Source organism: Mercurialis annua, linkage group LG3, assembly GCF_937616625.2.
Source record: "Mercurialis annua linkage group LG3, ddMerAnnu1.2, whole genome shotgun sequence".
In the NCBI taxonomy this organism is placed as follows: Eukaryota; Viridiplantae; Streptophyta; class Magnoliopsida; order Malpighiales; family Euphorbiaceae; genus Mercurialis; species Mercurialis annua.
The window spans coordinates 49,753,464-49,774,501 of NC_065572.1; the positions used below are offsets into that span (position 1 = coordinate 49,753,464).

Here is a 21,038-nt window from a genome sequence, read left to right on the forward strand (position 1 = left end):
AATAAAGAATGACGGCTATGGTTTAAGAGATTTATGATGAATAAATTAGGGTTTAGAAACGTTTATATAAAAATAAAGAAAACGAGTTAAAATGAGGCAACCAAAACCGTTTTCCACAAGCTGTACAAAACCAGCAATTTGTAACACTGTCACAAGAAAAAGAAATGCATGGGTTTGATGGCCCATGCAAAGAAGAGAAAAATAAAAATCTTGGGCCAACCAAATGGGGCCCAACCGAATTTAATTAAACCAAAGACCAAATCAAACAATTAATCCATACCACGAATTGAACCACGAATCTGCAACCGGCTTCAGTTATTACCGGAAACTCAACGGAAAAAATATTATTATATTTTTTTTAAAAATAAAAAAAAATACGGGATATTACATTGTATTTCTTCATCAATGCCTCAACTTTCCGATTGCAAAAATGTGAGCCACCGTCACTAATAATCACCCTTGGGGGTCCCAAACCGGTTCATCAAACACTTGAGGAGTCTCAATACAACCTTGGTATCATTTGTGGGTAACGCCTCTGCTTCTACCCATTTTGAAACATAGTCAACTCCCAACAAAATGTATTGGTTTCTGAAAGATACAGGAAAAGGTCCGATAAAGTCGATCCCCCACACATCAAAAATCTTTACTTCTTGGATGATGGTCAAGGGCATCTCATCCCGCTTCGATATGTTGGCAACTCTTTGGCATCGATCAAAATGGCCTACGAAGTCCTTGGCATCTCTAAACAATGTTGTCCAAAAGAATCCGCTTTCAAGTGCTTTAGCGGCGGTTCTAAAAGCTCCGTAATGCCCAGCATAGTCTGACCCATGACAATGGCTCAAGATCGGCAAAATTTGTATTAAGGCTACATACCTTCTCAACATGTCGTCCCTATAAATCTTGAACAAGTTGGTCTCATCCCAATGAAACCTCTTGACATCAGATAATTCTTTTTTGGTGATAAGTCAAGTCTGAAGGCATCACATTGGACGAAAGGTAGTTGGCGATGCCTGCATACCAAGGAGTCTCAACTTTGGATATCATCATTAGCATCTCATAAGTGAATCTCTCATTAACCTCAAATCCAATAGGAATGGGCTCCGGAATCTCCAATCTAGACAAATGATCCGCAACCACATTTTTCATACCCTTCTTATCCCGGATCTCCACGTCGAATTATTGCATCAATAAAATCTAAAGGATGAGGCTTGGCTTTGTATCTTGCTTGGAAAAAAGGTGTCACAAGGCGACATGATTGGTATAAATCATCACCTTCGAGCCAAGCAAGTATTGCCAGAACTTGTCTAAAGTAAAGACCACCGCCAAAATTTTCTTCTCGGTGATGGTGTAATTGAGTTGCGGTCCCGCCATTGTTCGGCTTGCGTAATAGATCACAAGCATACATTCATAAGTAAACTCAAAGGATGAATCCTTAATAAGCAAGTTAGTCAAAGGTTTAGCAATATAAGAGATATCTTTGATAAAGCGTCGATAAAACCGACAATGCCCTAAGAAGGCATGAATTCCCTTTATGGTGGTTGGAGGTGGAAGCTTCTCTATCACTTCCGTTTTGGCTATATCAACTTCAATGCCGGCCTTTGAGATGTTGTAGCTCAAAACAATTCCTTCTTCAACCATGAAGTGGAACTTCTCCCAATTCAAAACGAGGTTGGTCTCCTAACACCGAGCTAACACCCGGTCCAAATTCTTTAGGCACATTTTGAATGTAACCCCAAACACTGAGATGTCATCCATGAAGACTTCCATGATATCCTCAATCATATCGGTAAAGATGGAAGTCATGCACCTTTGGAAAGTGGTCGGTGGATTGCATAGCCTAAATGGCATTCTCTAGTAAGCAAAAGTCACATATGGACATGTGAAAGTTGTCTTCTCTTGGTCATCCGAAAATATTAGAATTTGATTATACCCAGAACAGTCGCCAAGGAAGAAATAATAAGCATAGCCCGCTACCGGCTCTAATATTTGATCAATAAAGGGTAACGAAAAGTCTTCCTTCTTTGTTTCCGTATTCAACTTGTGGTAGTCGATGCAAACACGCCACCCCGTCACCGTCCGCGTAGATATTTTCTCACCTTTCTCATTTCAATCACTGTCATCCCCGCTTTCATTGGAACGCATTAGATAGGACTCACCCATCCACAATTGGAATGGGGTTAATGACACCAACATCTAGAAGCTTCACTATTTCCTTATGAACAACTTCTTTCATATTCATATTTAGCCGTCTTTGCCTTTGATCCGATGCTTTATAAACGTATTCCGAATGAATCTTGTGCATCACCACCAGATGACTAATATCTCGAATGTCGGATATTTGCCATCCCATAGCCAAAATATGACTCTTCACCACTTGCACAACTCTTTTCTCTTGAAACTTTGATAGCTTGTTTGAAATAATAATGGGTAATGTCTTGTTCTCGCCCACAAAAGCATACCACGAGATGTGGTGGTAGAGGTTTTAACTCTACAATTGGTGGTACCATAGAAGAAGGTGGTGTTATTCACTCACTCTTAGTCAACTCCTTGGGTCTTGGTTCATCCCCCTCAGAATACTCTTCATCTCTGTCATCGGAGTGGAAAGTGACCGTCGAAACTTGAGAAAAATACTCATTTTTAGCATTAGTGCATGTCTCTATCAAGATAAGAGGTTCTCAATTTAGACTTGGTAAAAAATTGGCCTCGTCTCGATCGAGACATGTGAGCCTTTTTCGGTAGAGAATTCTTTTTTATTTCTTGATCGAGAAGGTCCTGGGAAGGGCTTCTCGATCGAGAACTTCCAATTTGATCTCAAAATCATCAACATTCCTTTCTATTGCCCGGTTGATTTCTTCCAAATTTTCTTGTAGTTGTTCTTCAATGAGTTCATCCACCAAATCAACCCTCATACACTCTTCTTCCTCGATGGTATTCTACATCCCTCTCCTCATATCAAAACGAGACTCGCCTCATCAATCTGCAAAGTCAGCTTTTTGGTATGCACATCAATCAAGGCTCGGCTGGTGTTCATGAATGGGCGCTCGAGGATCATAGGACATTCTTTGTCCACCACATAGTCTAGAATCACAAAATCCATCAGGAAGATGAATTTTTCCCCTTTGACCAACACATCTTCAACTAATTTGTATGGCTTCTTGAGAGAGTGATCGGAATGTTGTAGAACCATCGAGGTGCGCTTCGCTCGTAGATTACCAAACAAAGTCCTAAAGAGAAACAAAGGCATCAAGTTAATGCTAGCACAAAATCACACAAGCAATTTATAGAATTCATATTGCCAATAGTGCAAGGAATAGTAAAACTCCCTGGATTTTTAAGTTTGGTTGACATATCGCTTTGAATGATGGAACTACAACTTTCCGTCAACAGTATGGTGCCATATTTCTCCCAAATCCTCTTGTTTATAATGATATCTTTGAGGAACTTTGCATATTGAGGCATTTCCATCAAGGTATCAGCAAGGCTTATATTGATTTGGAGCTTCTTATAGATCTCCAAGAACAAGTGGAATTTTTGATTGTCGAGCACCTTCTTTAATCAACCCAGAAATGGTACTTTGGGTATAAATGGAGGTTGTGGTCTAACATAAGGAATCTCAACTTCCACCTCCTCACTTGTACTCGACACATCCTTGCTAGAACTTGCCACGTCTTCAATCACAATCGGTTCCTCCTCCAACCTCTCAAGGACTCCATCAATTTTGCTCCCCTTATCTGGATTTCTATGAGGTTGAAATCCAGGAAGATGCTGTGGCCTATTCCCATAGTTGTTGGGATTGGCGTTGTAGCTTCCTTTTTAAGGTGGTTGACGGTTTACTCCTTGAAAGCTAGGACCTGCATTTTTATGTCCTTGGGAATTCCCTTGTCCCCCATTGTTCCTCCAACAAAAATTTAGGTGATTTTTCCAACTCGGATTATAGGTGCTGGAGTAAGGGGTCGTTGACTTGCCTTTGCCCCCAGACACAGTTGATTTGTTCGCTCATAGCTTGACCCGTAATGAGGCATTATCATCCAATATGGTTATAATCACCGCAAAACTCACAACCCACTTGAACAAACGCAACCGGCACATTCCTTGGGTTCACTTGCTTCTTGAGAGAGTCCACTTGAGCTTGGAGGGAGGCAATCTTGACTTTCATAGCCTTCATATCTTGAATTTGATCTAGAGTAATCACACCCTTCAGTCTTCCTCTCTCATTAGGCCAAGCACAACTAGTGGTTGCTTCCAATAACTTATTTTCTTCCTCATATGTTTTCCTCATCTATGATCACCACGATGCCGCATCTATAGTAGCTCTTGAAGCATCATTCATGCCATTGTAGAAAATTTGAATCAAATACTCCCAAGTCAAATGATGATTCGGGAAATTTTGTTGGAGATCCTTGAATCATTCCTAAACTTCATACAAGGATTCCCCATTATGTTGGAGGAAGTCAATGATCTCTGTGGTTAACCGAGCGGTCTTCCCAATAGTTTGGTGAGAAAGTCTTGAGCTAAATCCCTCCAAGTGGTGATCGACTCATTAGGGAGCGATTGAATCAAAATGCTTGCCTTATCCCTCAAAGAAAAGGGGAACATCCAGAGCTTTATTTAGTCCAGGTTACATTGTGAAGCTTAAAGGAATTGAGAACATCCAAGAACCTGGAGATATGGGCATTCAGATCTTCGCTTTGTAAACCATAGAATTGACATCGATTCTCCATGAGTTGGATAGTGCTAGGCTTGATCTCAAAAGTGGCTGCTTGGACCAGTTGGGCAAAACATCCGTAGTTCGCATTATCCACACCCGGCAAAGAGAACTCGCCCAAGGTACGCCTTTGATGTTGTTGAGGTTGTTGATGTGGGCGATCATTCCCTAGGTTAGGTTGACTTTGCAGATGTTGCGCTTTTCGAATTCCTCCCTCAATAGGAGGAGGGGGAGATGGAGGAAAGTGTTGGCCCCCTTCCTCTATCGAAGGGCTGAATCCCTCAGCATGGTACTCTTCTCCGTCACCCTCCATGATTATGGGTCGACGGTTTAATCTACGCACACTTATTTTGAAGCTCCAAGGTCTTCTCAATATGGTTCAAGTGGAAGTTTTACTTGGCGCGTATTGTGAATACACTACGAGTAAAATTTTGCACAAACAAAAACAAGAACACCACGCATTAAATCAAAAATAGAAAATAGGAACAAATAAAGTAAAAATAGAAAATAAAAACTAACTCGACCAAGTTTGAAAATACTTTCAATCAATCAAATACGCTATCATCCCCGGTTACGGCGCCAAAAACATGTTGGTCATTTACTGCAAAAGTACGGTATCACAACTTGTAATTAAGTGGACTAAAGTTCGGATATCGAACCCACGAGGACAAAAGGATTTGATGAGAATGACTTGAATATGAATCCCAATTTGTTTAACATAAAAAGGTAGATAATTCTGCAATTCCTTAAACAACTAAGAACAACCAATTTAAACATGAACAATTCACTAAACAATACTTGCAACTAACACGGAAATAAAGATAAATAAATAAAACGGGAAATCAAGGGATAAAAGGAGTTTAAGGGGTGCTAAATCAAACCACATGCAAATCATGCATAATTGGGGTAACTAGTGATATCCGCTAAGGTTGAGCTATCCAAAAACTGTAATTCCACTCTCTCGAACCTCACTGATTAAAAGAATCAAAATGCAATTAACAAGGCAAAATTTCACTCACTCTCGTATTATTAGATTTCGACAAATCAATCGAATTCGATTAATATGCAAATTCCAAGATCGCTTAAAGTCTTAACTCGCTCTCGCGTAATCAAGTCTTAGGGATGCGATTAACTTAGTCTGTTTAATTAACAAACTCTAATCTAATCAATTAAACACACATCGAGGATTAAGAGATCAATTTAACCCTATCATTAAGTCTAATATTCAGATAAAGTCCTAATCACTTATCAACCCAACAACACAATCATCACAATATAGAAATCATTAACAACCCCTAAACTAAGATTCTGGCTACTCATGGAAAGCATTAAACTCAAAGCTATTGAATAAATAAAAATCATAGTCTAAGGAATACTTACTTAAAAGATGAAATCAAAAAGATAAACTTGCATTGATGTATAAAACTTGTTCTACAATAATAGGAGCTTGAAATCTTTAATAATGGTGAAAAACATGTTGGAAATATTTGTAAAGTTAGGTGGCTTTAAAGCCCCAAAAATATACTACAACTAAAACTAGGAGAATTATTTGTAATGAATTGTTTAATTAATTGTGTATGACCTAAAATAAGATAAGGTGCCTTTTATTAGCAATACAAAAAGGGAAAGAAAAACATACTAGTACAAGTCATGTTTGGCTAAAAAGGGAAGTAGGCCAAAGAAGAACTTCATTCAAAAATGATTCTATCTCAGGAAAAGGAGCTTTTCGATTGATAAGTTCACTTAAAGTTAGCTTCTCGATCGATAAACAATTCTGGCAATTATTTCCCAAAATTGCTCTTCATGCGATAGAATCGTTCACTTAAAGTGAGCTTCTCTTCATTCTTTTAGCGCCACAATAGTCCTGCAATTGCTCTGATGTGCCCAAAATGCTCAAACATGAAATAAAGCAAGAAAACACCCAATAATGCACAATCAAATACAATAAAGAGATGCAAAGACAACTCAATAAATAGGAGTATTCTACTCCTATCAATTATCTAAGCATGGTTAGGTTACATTACGTAAAGTGTGCATGAAAAGTGAGGCTAGATTAATATGCTGCATCAAAAAACCTTTTAACGCATCGTTCTAATTACGTAAGCATGGAGAGGTTATATTATGCAAAGTGCGCGTGAAATAAGACTAGATTAGTATGTTGCGTCTCAATTCTCTTTAACGCGTCGTTTGGATTACCTAAGCATGGTTAGGTTATATTATGCAAAGTGTGCATGAAAAGTGATGTTAGATTAGTATGTCGCGTCTCAAATCTCTTTAATGCGTCGTTCGGATTACGTAAGCATGGTTAGGTTATATTACACAAAGTGTGCATGAAAAATGAGACTAGATTAGTATGCCCCGTTTAAAGTGTCATTCCCATTACCTAAGCATGGTTAGGTTGCATTATGCAAAGTTTGCGTGAAAAATGAGGCTAAATAAGTATGCCTTGTCTCAACAATCCATCATGCTCAACCTCCTTAACACGTCCTAACCATGCTAATGTAATCAGAATAATTCGTTAAAGCAACCTGAGACAGGGCATACTAATTTTTCGCTCCAATTACCTATGCATGGTTAGGTTTATTAGGCAAAGTGTGTGTGAAAATTGAGGCTAGATTAGTAGGTCACATCTCAACTATCTTGAATGTGTTGTTTAAATTACACAAGTATAGTTAGGTTATATTACGCAAAGTGAGCGTCAAAAGTAAGGCTAGATTAGAATGCCCTGTCTCAACATGGTTAAGTTATATTATGCAAAGCGTGCGTGAAAAGTGAGACTAAATTAGTATGCCCCGTCTCAAGTCTTTTTAACGCGTTGTTTGGTTTTCCTAATCATGGTTAGGTTACATTATAAAAAGTGTGCATGAAAAGTGAGGTTAGATTAGTATGACTTGTCTCAAGTCCCTTTAACGTGTCATTCAAATTACCTAAGCATGGCTAGGTTATACTACGTGAAGTGTGCATGAAAAATAAAGCTAGATTAGTATACCGTGTCTTGGGCCTCCATCAATCTCAACCTCGTTAATGTGTCCTAACCATGCTTGCATAATTGGAATGATAAGTTAAAGCGACTTGAGACGGGTCATACTAATTTGTTGCTCAAATTACTTTGGCATGGTTAGGTTACATTACGCAAAGTATACGTGAAAGTTAGGCTATATTACTATGCCCTGTCTCAAGCCTTGTTGACGCATTGTTCCAATTACCTAAGAGTGGTTAGGTTATATTATGTAAAGTGTGCGGGAAAAATGAGCCTAGATAAGTATGTCAAGTCTAATGTCTCTTTAATGCGTCGTTCTAATTACCTAAGCATGGTTATGTTATGTTACGCAAAGTATGCGTGAAAAGTGACGCTAGATTAGTATGTCCCGTCTCAAGTCTCTTTAACGCTTCCTGAAGCATGGTTAGGTTATATTACACAAAGTGTGCATGAAAAATGAGACTAGATTAGTATGCGTCGTTTAAAGTGTCATTCCCATTACCTAAGCATGGTTAGGTTACATTTTGCAAAGTGTTCATGAAAAATGAGGCTAAATAAGTATACCCGGTCTCAACCATCCATCAATCTCAACCTCTTTAACACGTCCTAACCATTCTTATATAATAAGAATAATTCGATAAAGAAACCTTAGACGGGGCATACTAATTAGTCTCTCCAATTACCTAAGAAAGGTTATATTAGGCAAAGTGTGTGTCAAAAGTGAGGCTAGATTAGTAGGTTAGATCTCATCTCTTGAATGTATTGTTCTGCTTACCTATGCATGATTAGGGTATATTATGCAAAGTGTGCGCCAAAAGAAAGGCTAGATTAGAATGCCCCATCTCAATATGGTTAAGTTATATTATGCAAAGCGTGCGTAAAAAGTGAGGCTAGATTAGTATGTCCTGTCTCAAGTCTTTTTAACGCGTTGTTCGGATTTTCTAAGCATGGTTAGGTTACATCATACAAAGTGTACATGAAAAGAGAGACTAAATTAGTACGCTATGTCTCACGTATTTTTAACGTGTCATTCGGATTACCTAAGCATGGTTAAGTTATATTACGTGAAGTGCGCGTGAAAATAAAGCTAGATTAGTATGCCCTGTCTCGGGCCTTCATCAATCTCAACCTCCTTAATGCGTCCTAACCATTCTTGCATAATTGGAATGATAAGTTAAAGCGACTTGAGACGGGTCATACTAATTTGTTGCTCAAATTACCTTGGCATGGTTAGGCTACATTACGCAAAGTATGCGTAAATGTGAGGCTAAATTACTATGCCTTGTCTCAAGCCTTTTTGACATATTGTTCCGATTACCTAAGCATGATTAGGTTATATTACGCAAAGTGTGGGGGAAAAATAAGCCTAGATTAGTATTTCAAGTCTAATGTCTCTTTAATGCATCGTTCTGATAATCTAAGCATAGTTAAGTTATGTTACGCAAAGTATGCGGGAAAAGTGACGCTAAATAGTATGTTCCATCTCAAGTCTCTTTTACGCGTCCTTCGGATTAAGCAAGCATGGTTAGGTTATATTTCACAAAGTGTGCATGAAAAATGAGACTAGATTAGTATGCCCCGTTTAAAAGCGTCATTCCCATTACCTAAGCATGGTTAGGTTACATTATGTAAAGTGCTTGTGAAAAATGAGGCTGAATAAGTATGCCCGGTCTCAGCAATCCATCAATCTCAACGTCCTTAACGTGTCCTAACCATGCTAATGTAATCAGAATAATTCGTTAAAGCAACCTAAGACGGGGCATACTAACATTTAGCTCCAATTACCTAAGCATGGTTAGGTTATATTAGGCAAAGTGTGTGTGAAAAGTGAGGCTAGATTAATAGGTCACATCTCAAGTCTCTTTAATGTGTTGTTCTTATTACTTATGCATGGTTAGGTTATATTACGCAAAGTGTGCGTCAAAAATAAGGCTAGATTAGAATTTATGATCTCAACATGGTTAAGTTATATTATGCAAAGCGTGCGTGAAAATTGAGGCTAGATTAGTATGTCTCGTCTCAAGTCTTTTTAACGCATTGTTTGAATTTCCTAAGCATGGTTCGGTTACATTATACAAAGTGTGCATGAAAAGTGAGGCTATATTAGTATGCCCTGTCTCAAATCTCTTTAGAGTGTCATTTGAATTACGTAAGCATGGTTAGGTTATATTACGTGAAGTGTGCGTGAAAAATAAAGCTAGATTAGTATTCCGCGTCTCAGACCTCCATCAATGTCAACCTCGTTAATGCTTCCTAACAATGCTTGCATAATTGGAATGATAATTTAAAGCGACTTAAGACGAGGCATACTAATATGTTGCTCAAATTACCTAAGCATGGTTAGGTTACAATACGCAAAGTGTGCATGAAAATTAGGCTAGATTACTATGCCCTGTCTCAAGCCTCTTTGACGCGTTGTTTCGATTACCTAAGCATGGTTAGGTTATATTACGCAAAGTATGCGTGAAAATGAGGCTACATTAGTATGTCAAATCTCATGTCTTTTTAATGCATCGTTCTGATTACCTAACCATGGTTATGTTATGTTACACAAAGTATGCATGAAAAGTGACGCTAGATTAGTATGTCCCGTCTCAAGTCTCTTTAATGCGTCGTTCGGATTACGTAAGCATGGTTACACAAAGTGTGCATGAAAAATGCGACTAGATTTGTATGCCCCATTTAAAGTGGCATTCTCATTACCTAAGCATGGTTAGGTTACATTATGCAAAGTGTTCTTGAAAAATGAGGCTAAATATGTATGCCCGGTCTCAGCCATCCATCAATCTCAACCTCCTTAACGCATCCTAACCATGGTTAAATAATCAGAATAATTCGTTAAAGCAACCTTAGACGGGCTATACTAATTTATCGCACCAATTACCTAAGTATGGTTAGGTTATATTAGGCAAAGTATATGTGAAAAATGAGGCTAGATTAGTAGGTCACATCTTAACTGTCTTAAATGTTTTCTTTCGATTACCTAAGCATGGTAAGGTTATATTACATAAAGTGTGCGTCAAAAGTAAGGCTTGATTAAAATTCCTGGTCTCAACATGGTTAAGTTATATTATGCAAAGAGTGCGTGAAAAGTGAGGCTAGATTAATATGTCTCGTCTCAAGTCTTTTTAACGCGTTGTTCAAATTTCCTAAGCATGGTTAGGTTACATTATAAAAAGTGTGCATAAAAAATAAGGCTAGATTAGTATGCTTTGTCTCAAGTCTCTTTAACATGTCATTCGGATTATCTAAGCATGGTTAGGTTATGTTACATGAAGTGTGCGTGAAAAATAAAGCTAGATTAGTATTCCCTGTCTCATGCCTGCATCAATCTCAACCTCTTTAATGTGTCCTAACCATGCTTGCATAATTGGAATGATATGTAAAAGCGACTTGAGATGGGTAATATTAATTTGTTGCTCAAATTAGCTAGGCATGGTTAGGTTACATTATGCAAAGTTTGCATGAAAGTTAGGCTAGATTGATATGCCATGTCTCAAGCCTCTTTGACGTATTATTACGATTACCTAAGCATGGTTAGGTTATATAAGGTAAAGTGTGCATGAAAAATGAGCCTAGATTAGAATTCCAAGTCTCATGTCTCTTTAATGCATCATTCTGATTACCTAAGCATGGTTAAGTTATGTTACACAAAGTATGGGTGAAAAGTGACGCTAGATTAGTATGTCCAGTTTCAAGTCTCTTTAACACGTCATTCAGGTATGCAAGCATGGTTAGGTTAAATTACGCAAAGTGTGCATGAAAAATTAGACTAGATTACTATTCCCCGTTTAAAGCGAAATTCCCATTAGATAAGAATGGTTAGGTTACATTATGCAAAGTGTGCATGAAAATTGAGGCTAAATAAGTATTCTCGGTCTCAGCTATCCATCAATCTCAACCTCCTTAACGCGTCCTAATCATGCTTATGTAATCAGAATACTTCGTTAAAACAACCTGAGACGGGGCATACTAAATTGTTGCTCCAATTACCTAAGCATGGTTAGGTTATATTAGGCAAAGTATGTGTGAAAAGTGAGGCTAGATTAGTAGGTCATATCTCAAGTCTCTTTAATGTGTTATTCTTATTACCTAAGCATAGTTAGGTTATATTACGCAAAGTGTGCGTCAAAAGTAAGGCTAGATTAGAATGCCTGGTCTCAACATGGTTAAGTTATATTATGCAAAGCGTGCGTGAAAAGTGAGACTAGATTAGTATATCCCGTCTTAAGTCTTTTTGATGCATTGTCCGGATTTTCTAAGCATGGTTAGGTTACATTTTACAAAGTGTGTATGAAAAGTGAGACTAGATTAGTATGCCCTGTCTTAAGTCTCTTTAACGTGAAGAAATTCAAGAACCACAAAGTAGCATTGTACCAAGTATGGAACCTCAAATGAATCAACAGGCAATTGTTGAACCAGAACAAGTAGGACAAGGCCAAAGGAGGTCTGATATGACACATCGTAATCCTATGAGATATGGATTCTCATTACTGAGAACAATGATGTGATGATTGTGGATCAAGAAGAACCCACATCCTATCAGGAGGCCATAAATAGTCCTGACTCTGAAAAATGGCTCGAAGCCATGAGATCTGAAATGCAATCCATGTATGATAATCAAGTTTGGACCTTGATTGACCCAATGGATGGTGTAAAAACCATTGGGTGCAAATGGGTCTTCAAAATGAAGACTCACATGGATGGCAATGTGCATACCTATAAAGCAAGACTAGTTGTAAAAGGTTTCAGACAAATACATGGTATTGACTATGATGAAACTTTTTCACCGGTAGCTATGCTTAAATCCATTCGGATTCTCCTTGCCATAGCTGCATATTATGACTATGAGATATGGCAAATAGATGTCAAAACGGCGTTTCTTAATAGAAACTTACTTGAGGATGTGTACATGACACAGCCTGAGGGTTTTGCCAGCCCAGAGAATTCTGGAAAGGTTTGTAAGCTTCAAAAATCCATTTATGGATTAAAGCAAGCTTCTCAGAGTTGGAATCTTTGTTTTGATGAAGCTATCAAAGAGTTTGGATTCATCAAAAATGAAGATGAACCTTGTGTGTACAAGAAGGTTAGTGAGAGCGCAATTATTTTCTTAGTGCTTTATGTTGATGACATACTACTCATTGGAAACGATATTCCCATACTGCAAAATGTTAAATCATGGTTAGGTAAATGTTTTTCAATGAAAGACTTGGGCGATGCTGCTTATATATTAGGCATCAAGATCTATAGAGATAAATCTAGAAGACTCATTGGCCTAAGTCAAAGCACTTATGTTGATAAGGTATTAAACAGGTTTAGTATGCAAGACACCAAGAGAGGATTCTTGCCAATGTCACATGGCATCAGTCTCAGCAAGATTGAGTGTCCTAAGACACAGGATGAGCGAGACCGCATGAGTAAGATTCCATACGCTTCTGCTATTGGATCTATCATGTATGTAATGTTGTGTACTCGACCTGATGTCTCGTATGCTTTGAGTACAACAAGCAGATACCAGTCAAATCCAGGTGAAAGTCACTGGGCAGCAGTTAAGAACATCCTTAAGTACTTGAGAAGAACTAAGGATGCATTCTTGCTATATAGTGGTCAGGAAGATGAGCTGATTGTAAAGGGTTACACAGACGCTGGCTTCCAAACTGACATAGATGATTATAAATCACAGTCAGGTTATGTGTTTTGTTTGAATGGAGGTGCTTTCTGCTGGAAAAGCTCGAAGCAAGATATCGTTGCTGATTCTACAATAGAAGCTGAGTATATAGCTGCTTCAGACGCAGCTAAGGAGGCTGTTTGGATCAAGAAGTTCATAACTGGATTAGGAGTTATTCCTAATATATCCGATCCAGTGAACTTGTTATGTGATAACAATGGGGCTATAGCACAAGCAATGGAGCCCAGATTACATTAGCGATCCAAACACATACTTAGGCGTTATCATCTCATTCGAGAAATCATTGAGAGAGGAGACGTGAAGATATGCAGAGTTTTGACAAATGATAATGTTGCTGATCCGCTAACTAAGGCTCTTCCACAGCCTAAGCATGCGAGTCATACTAGGTCCATGGGTATTAGATTTAATGTAGATTGGGCCTAGTGCAAGTGGGAGATTGTTAGTGATATGCACTAGGTCAATCATGTTTGACCATGTATTGACTTTATCGTTTTGTTATTTATTGATTGGCTGTTTTTATCATTTTATATTATGATTAAAATTCTTGAATGGTTAATTCTTTCTAACGTCATCAGGTATGTGACTTGATAGTAGAACCATTAGCTTTAATAAAGAATTATATTCCATCTATCCCTAGTCTTAATAGAACATTAAGACTAGTATGATGTTGACTAATGATTATGTGTTACTAATCATGTATATGAGATATTAAGTCAAATCATAGGTGTTATTTGAGAAATAAGGCACTGGATGACCCACCTTGAGAATACTACATAGATCACTGTCATAAGTAATTCTCATTACAGTTCTATTAGTATAATCCTTTGACCTTGAAATCACCATGGATTTCTACATAGCTATTCCATATTTTAATACAGTCTTACATTATCTTTAACGGGATAATGGAATAGACTCTCATTGGATATGAAAGTAACGATGTGAGAAATGTGAGTGACAGAGAAGGAATTCGTCCCTCATTTATTTGAGTAAGATATCTATGGGCCCCTTGAAAAAGATAGACTAAAGAAAATACATGGCCATGCTAAATGAATTGATAAAGAGTTATCATTTTCAGTCTACTTGTAATCAGGAAACTAATGATTGAGTATTATAAGGATGACAGAACTATGCCTTATATTCAATCAGGATATCGTGAGACAAAGGGATTAAAATATTATTGTAGATGGTTAAATCGGATAATCGATATTCATATAACTTGGGTAGTCATAATGTCTTGCTAGAGGCCGCTTATGACTTGTGGGTCGAAATAGGGATTTCGGGCTCATTGCCAACGTTATATGAACTTACAGGGTCGCACACTAAAAACAGGGCCAAAACAATTATTGGATTGTACAAGCCAAATGGAATTAAGTGATTAATATATTATTATATATATAATTCGTAATATATATATTAATAAATATATATTAATTGAAATTCAAAATTTAAGGAGAAGTGTTTTCCTTAAGGTATTATCTTTTGAAGATAATAATAATAATAATTAATATATATGTGTAATTATCAAAAAGGAGTTTTTGATAGATATGAACTCAAAAGAGTTATCAAAAACGTAGTGTTTGCATATGATTACAAAACACGTTTTTGAGTAAACCCTAGATGTCCTATTTTCTTATAAATAGACTCTTAAGCCTAGGGTTTTTAGATATGTGTTTTTCGAAATAAACACAAGACACACAATCACTAAATATTTCGTAATTGCTTTGTGAAGAAATAGTGCTAGCACACAAGCACTAGTTTTGGCTAAGGTCTGTTCGTGTGGATACTCCTAAAGGGCGCATTCTTTTGGACGCGTTTCTGATCTGAGGCTAGGTATCACCAAAGTGAACCACCTCCTTCCTTCCTACATTGTTCTTGGAATTCGACATGCAAGTAAGTATTAATTATGTTATTAATCTATTTATTCGAATTACATGGATCTTGGTTTGGGTTTTTGATAAATTTTTAAAATTTCGCTTCGTTATGAACCTAGAAAACCTAACACCTTAACCCGTACTAACCATACTTATATAATCAGAATAATTTGTTAAAGTAACCTGAGACGGGGTATACTAATTTGTTGCTCCAATTACCTAAGCATGGTTAGGTTATATTAGGCAAAGTGTGTGTGAAAAGTGAGGCTAGATTAGTAGGTCATATCTTAAGTCTCTTTAATGTGTTATTCTTAGTACCTAAGCATGGTTAGATTATATTACGCAAAGTGTGCGTCAAGAGTAAGGCTAAATTAGAATGCCTGGTCTCAACATGGTTAAGTTATATTAGGCAAAGTGTGCGTTGAAATTGAGGCTAGATTAGTATGTCCCGTCTCAAGTCTTTTTAACGCGTTGTTCGGATTTCCTAAGCTTGGTTAGGTTACATTATACAAAATGTGCATGAAAAGTGAGGCTAGATTAGTATTATGCCCTGTCTCAAATATTTTTAACGTGTCATTCGGATTACCAAAGCATGGTTAGGTTATAATACGTAAAGTGTGTGTGAAAAATAAAGCTAGATTAATATGCCCTATCTCAGACCTCCATCAATCTCGACTTCCTAATGCCTCCTAACCGTGCTTGTATAATTGGAATGATAAGTTAAAGCGACTTGATACGGGGTATACTAATATGTTGCTCAAATTTCCTAGGCATGGTTAGGTTACATTATGCAAAGTGTGCATGAAAGTTAGGCTAGATTACTATGCCTTGTCGCAAGCATCGTTTACGCATTGTTACGATTACCTAAGCATGGTTGGTTATATTACGTAAAGTGTGCATGAAAAATGAGGCTAGATTAGTATGTCAAGTCTCATGTCTCTTTAATGCATCGTTCTGATTACCTAAGCATGGTTAGGTTATGTTACGCAATGTATGCGTGAAAAGTGACGATAGATTACTATGTTCCATCTCAAGTCTCTTTAACGTGTCGTTTGGATTACGTAAGCATTGTTAGGTTATATTACACAAAGTGTGCATGAAAAATGAGACTAGATTAGTATGCCCCGTTAAAAGTGTCATTCCCATTACCTAAGCATAGTTAGGTTACATTATATCAAGTGTGCGTGAAAAATGAGGCTTAATAAGTTTGCCCAGTCTCAGCCATTCATCAATCTCAACCTCCTTAACGCGTCCTAACCATGATTATGTAATCAGAATACTTCGTTAAAGCAACCTGAGACGGGGAATACTAATTTTTCGCTCCAATTACCTAAGAATGGTTAGGTTATAATAGGTAAAATGTTTGTGAAAAGTGAGGATAGATGAGTAGGTCACATCTTAAATCTCTTGAATAGGTTGTTTCGATTACTTAAGCATTGTTAGGTTATATTACGCAAAGTGTGCGTTTAAAGTAAGGCTAGATTAGAATGCCTGGTCTCAACATGGTTAATTTATTTTATGCAAAGCGTGCGTGAAAAGTGAGGCTAGATTAGTATGTCCCGTCTCATGTCTTTTTAACGCGTCGTTCGGATTTCCTAAGCATGGTTAGGTTACATTATACAAAGTATGCATGAAAAGTGAGGTTAGATTAGTATGCCCTGTCTCAAGTCTCTTTAACGCGTCGGTCTGATTACTTAAGCATGGTTAGGTCATATTACGCATTGTGTGCATGAAAAATAAAGCTAGATTAGTATGTCTCGTCTCAAGTCGCTATAACACATCATTCCAATTACATAAGCATGCGTGAAAAGTGATGTTTGATTTGTATGCTCCATATCAAGTCTCTTTAACGTGCCGTTCTAATTACCTAAACATTGTTAGGTTATATTATGCAAAGTGTGCATGAAAAGTGAGGCTATATTAGTATGTCCCATCTCAACTCTCTTTAACTCGTCATTTGGATTACTTAAGCATGGTTAAGTTATATATTACAAACTGTGCATGAAAAATGAGGCTAAATTAGTATGTCAGGTCTCAGCCCTCCATCAATCTCAACCTCCTTAACACGTTCTAACCATGCTTAGGTATTTAGAATGATGCGTTAAAGCGACCAAACACGGGGCATACTAATTTGCCGCTACGATTACCTAAGCATGGTTAGGATATATTTACGTGAAGAGTGCGTTAAAAGTGAGGATAGATTAGTATGTCATGTCTCAAGTCTCTTTATCGCGTTGTTCGGATTACCTAAGCATGGTTAGGTTAAATTACGCAAAGTTTGCGTAAAAAGTAAGGCTAGATTATTATGTCTGGTCTCAACATGGTTAGGTTATATTACGCAAAGTGTGCGTCAAAAGTGAGGCTAGATTAGTATTCCTTGTCTCAACCCTCCATCAATCTCAACCTCCTTAACATGTCTTTCTGATTAGTATCTCATGTCTCCTTAACGCGTTGTTCAAATTAACTAAGCATGGCTAGGTCATATTTGCGCAAAGTGTGCGTGAAAGTGAGACAAGATTAGTATGTCATGTTTAAAGTCTCTTTAACGCGTCGTTCAGAATATCTAAGTATGGTTAAGTTATATTACGTAAAATGTGCGTTAAAAGTTCGGCCTCTGCCCTCCATTAATCACAACCTCCTTAATGTGTCGTCATGATTAGTATGTCCCGTCTTAAGTCTTTTTAACACGTTGTTCCGATTACCTAACCAGGGATAGGTTATATTTATGCAAAGTGTGCATTAATAGAGAAGCTAGATTAGTATGTTGCGTCTCAAGTCTCTTTACCACGCCATTCCGATTACCTAAGCATGGCTACGTTCCATAACACAAAGTGTGCTTGAAATGTTAGGCTAGATTAGTATGCCCCACCTAAAGTCTCTTTAGCGCGTCGTTCTGATCAACTAAGAATGGTTAGGTTACATTACGTAAAGTGTGCGTGAAAAGTTAGGCTGGATTAATATTCCCGTCTCACGTCTCTTTACCGCGCCGTTCATATTAACTAACAATGGTTAGGTTTTAGATTAGTATGCCCGTCTCAGGCCTCCATCAACGTCAACCTCCTTAACACATCCTAACCATGGTTACGTAATCGGAATTATGCGTTAAAGCAAATAGAGATAGGGCATACAAATCGTTTGCTCCAATTACCTCCTATGAATGGTTAGGTTTATTGACGCAAAGTGTGAGTGAAAAATGAGGGTAGATCACTATTCCAAGTTGAAGCCCTCTATCAAACTACACCTCTTTAACGCGTCCTAACCATGCTAATATAATCAGAATTATTCGTTAAAGCAACTTGAGACGGGGCATACTAATCTATCGCTTCAATTACCTAACCATGGTTTGGTTATATTACGCAAAGTGTGCGTGAAAAGTGAGGCTAGATTGGTAAGTCCCATCTCAAGTCTCTTTAATGCGTCGTTTGAATTTCATAAGCATGGTTAGGTTGCATTACGCAAAGTGTGCGTGAAAAGTGAGGCAAAATTTGTATTCCCCTTCTAAAGTCTCTTAAACGCGTCGTTCTGATTACCTAAGAAATGTTAGGTTATATTACGCCAAGTGTGCGTGAAAAGTAAGGATAAATTAGTATGTCCTATATCAAGTCTCTTTAATGCATCATTTCGATAACCTAAGCCTGGTTGAGTTACATTACACAAAGTATGGATGAATAGTGAGGCTAGATTAGTATGTCAGGTCTTAACCCTCCATCAATCTCAACCTCCTTAACACGTCCTAACCATGGTTACGTAATCGGAATAATGCGTTAAAATGACCTGAGATGGGGCATACTAATCTCTCAATCTTATTTCCTAAGCATGGTTACGATATAATTTTGCAAAGAGTGCGTGAAAAGTGAGGCTAGATTAGTATGTCCCATCCCAAGTCTCTTTAACACGTCATTGTGATTACATAATTATGGTAAGGTTATATTATGCAAAAGGGTGCGTGAAAAATGAATCTAGATTAGTATTCCCCATCTTAAGCCTCCATCAATCTCAACCTCCTTAATGCGTCCTAACCGTGTTTACAAAATTGGAATGTTGCGTTAAAGCGACCTGAGAGGGGGCATACTAATCTGTCACTAAAATTACCTAAGCATGCTTAGGTTACTGTAATAACCCGTAAATTTTTATTTAATTTTTCGTTGAATTCCGGTAATAATTGGAGTCGTTTGCGGGTTCATGGTTCAATTTATGGATTAAAAATTGTTCGGTATGGGTCCCTGGTTTGATTAAATCGGTTGAGCCCCATATAGTTTGGCCCAGCAATATTTTCTACTCTACTTTGCATGGGCCATTAAGGCCCATGCATTTTCCTTTCTCAGGTTTTGGTTTGTGCCATTGTAACATATTGCGGCTACGTTGAACCAACTGTTGGTTCCTTTTCTTTTTTTCCCTTATTTACTTAAGTTATTTAAAACCCTAATTTGTTCCACACCATCATCAAACCCTAGCCGTCACAAATACATTGATTGCTCTGAAATTATCACGTTCCATCTCCCTCATATTCTTGTGCAATCTCGGTAAGAAATCATTCTTATTCTCAGTTTTGCTATCAAATCGACACTTCCGTTTATTGATTCGTTCTTCTTCATTGTAGCACTAAATCGAGATTCGTTTATTTGATGTCGTAGTTAACTATGTCCTCTTCGATTCTACCCTTGAAACCCGTAAAAAGGTACGTTAATCTTTCCGTTTCAATCGCCGTCGTTTCACCGTTTTCTGTTTGAGTTTTTGGCGGCTGTTCTTCAAATAGTTTCTGCCAATTTTTGCCTTATGATATTGTTGTTTATTCTTGTGAGTCTTGAATGATTGATTTTGGCTTGTTAAGTTGAGATTGAATCTTGTCATTGTTTTGTTCTTGATGATTTCTGTTTGTTTAGCTCCTGTGCATGATTAGTTCATGCAGCATGAACCATCACGTAACTACTGTGTTCATTTGGTTTGTTTAGAATTGAGATTATTATTAAGGGTTGGTGGAAACCTTGAATTTCAAAATGTTGTTTGTTAAATTGGGTTGGCTGTGGAAATAATTATAAAAATTGTTGAATTCATGCTGTGTGCTCAATTGGTTTGATTGGTTGAATTATTAATTGTTGCATTTCATGTGTTCATAGGCGGCAGTGTTTATTCCAATTGGGTTGGCTATTTTATTTCTTAATCTTGTTGGAATGAGATTGATAGTCAAAATTAAGAGGTTATATCAATTATTTATAATAATTTACTTTCTTTTAATTTTGAAACTATTGAATTGGTTAATCATCGGTTTTAACCGAAACTTCGATTATCGTTTTGGTTTCTAAATTGCTAAATTATTAAATGATAATATTATTATTTTTAAATCTAAAAATAATGTTAATTTCGATTCTAATTCAAATTGTTTTGATTATTACTATTTGAAAACAATAAATTTTTTTATAACATATATTTATATAATTATTTGGATAATTATTAATTATTTTAAATTGGCTTAGCATGCCAATTTGGTTAAATTTATGATTTAGCTATTTATTTATTTATTGATTTATTTAATGAAATATTTTACCAAAAATTATTAATTACTTGGATTTCAAGTTATTGAGTTCTATTTTAATATTAATTATTATCTTATTAATTATAATTATAAACTGTGGTTTATAATTATGGATTATTGGTTGGGTCGGGTTAGACTTGGGTCACCCGACATGTGAATTTAGCTTGGTAGTTTTGAGAAATTAAGCTAACCCACTATTTGAGGAATGGATTTTATTTATCATTTAAATATTATTTTAATAATATTTTCGGATTGAATTT

At 37.0% G+C, this 21,038-nt stretch overlaps 1 protein-coding gene and 1 non-coding gene across 2 annotated transcripts; one reads left to right on the plus strand and one right to left on the minus strand.

Moving 5' to 3' along the window:
* Positions 1 to 446: 446 nt before the first annotated feature.
* LOC126672577 (uncharacterized) lies at positions 447 to 2,350 on the minus strand. The gene is made up of 5 exons (XM_050366532.1): positions 2,157 to 2,350; positions 1,732 to 1,837; positions 1,273 to 1,677; positions 1,019 to 1,164; positions 447 to 891 (listed from the first exon to the last, which is right to left on the minus strand). Exons 1-5 carry the CDS (start codon positions 2,348 to 2,350, stop codon positions 447 to 449), a joined length of 1,296 nt encoding a protein of 431 aa, XP_050222489.1.
* Positions 2,351 to 4,367: 2,017 nt separating this feature from the next.
* LOC126675988 (small nucleolar RNA R71) lies at positions 4,368 to 4,474 on the plus strand. Its single transcript, XR_007640167.1, has one exon. It is a non-coding gene; the product is annotated as a small nucleolar RNA R71 (small nucleolar RNA).
* Positions 4,475 to 21,038: the final 16,564 nt, after the last annotated feature.

Coding starts and splice junctions, on each gene's coding strand:
- LOC126672577 (XM_050366532.1), bottom strand. CDS start 2,350: ATGGGATGGCAAATATCCGACATTCGAGATATTAGTCATCTGGTGGTG. Junction 1,678..1,731: donor ATGACATCTCAGTGTTTGGG/GTTACATTCAAA, acceptor GCTCGGTGTTAG/GAGACCAACCTCGTTTTGAA. Junction 892..1,018: donor TCCAAAGTTGAGACTCCTTG/GTATGCAGGCAT, acceptor CAAGATTTATAG/GGACGACATGTTGAGAAGGT.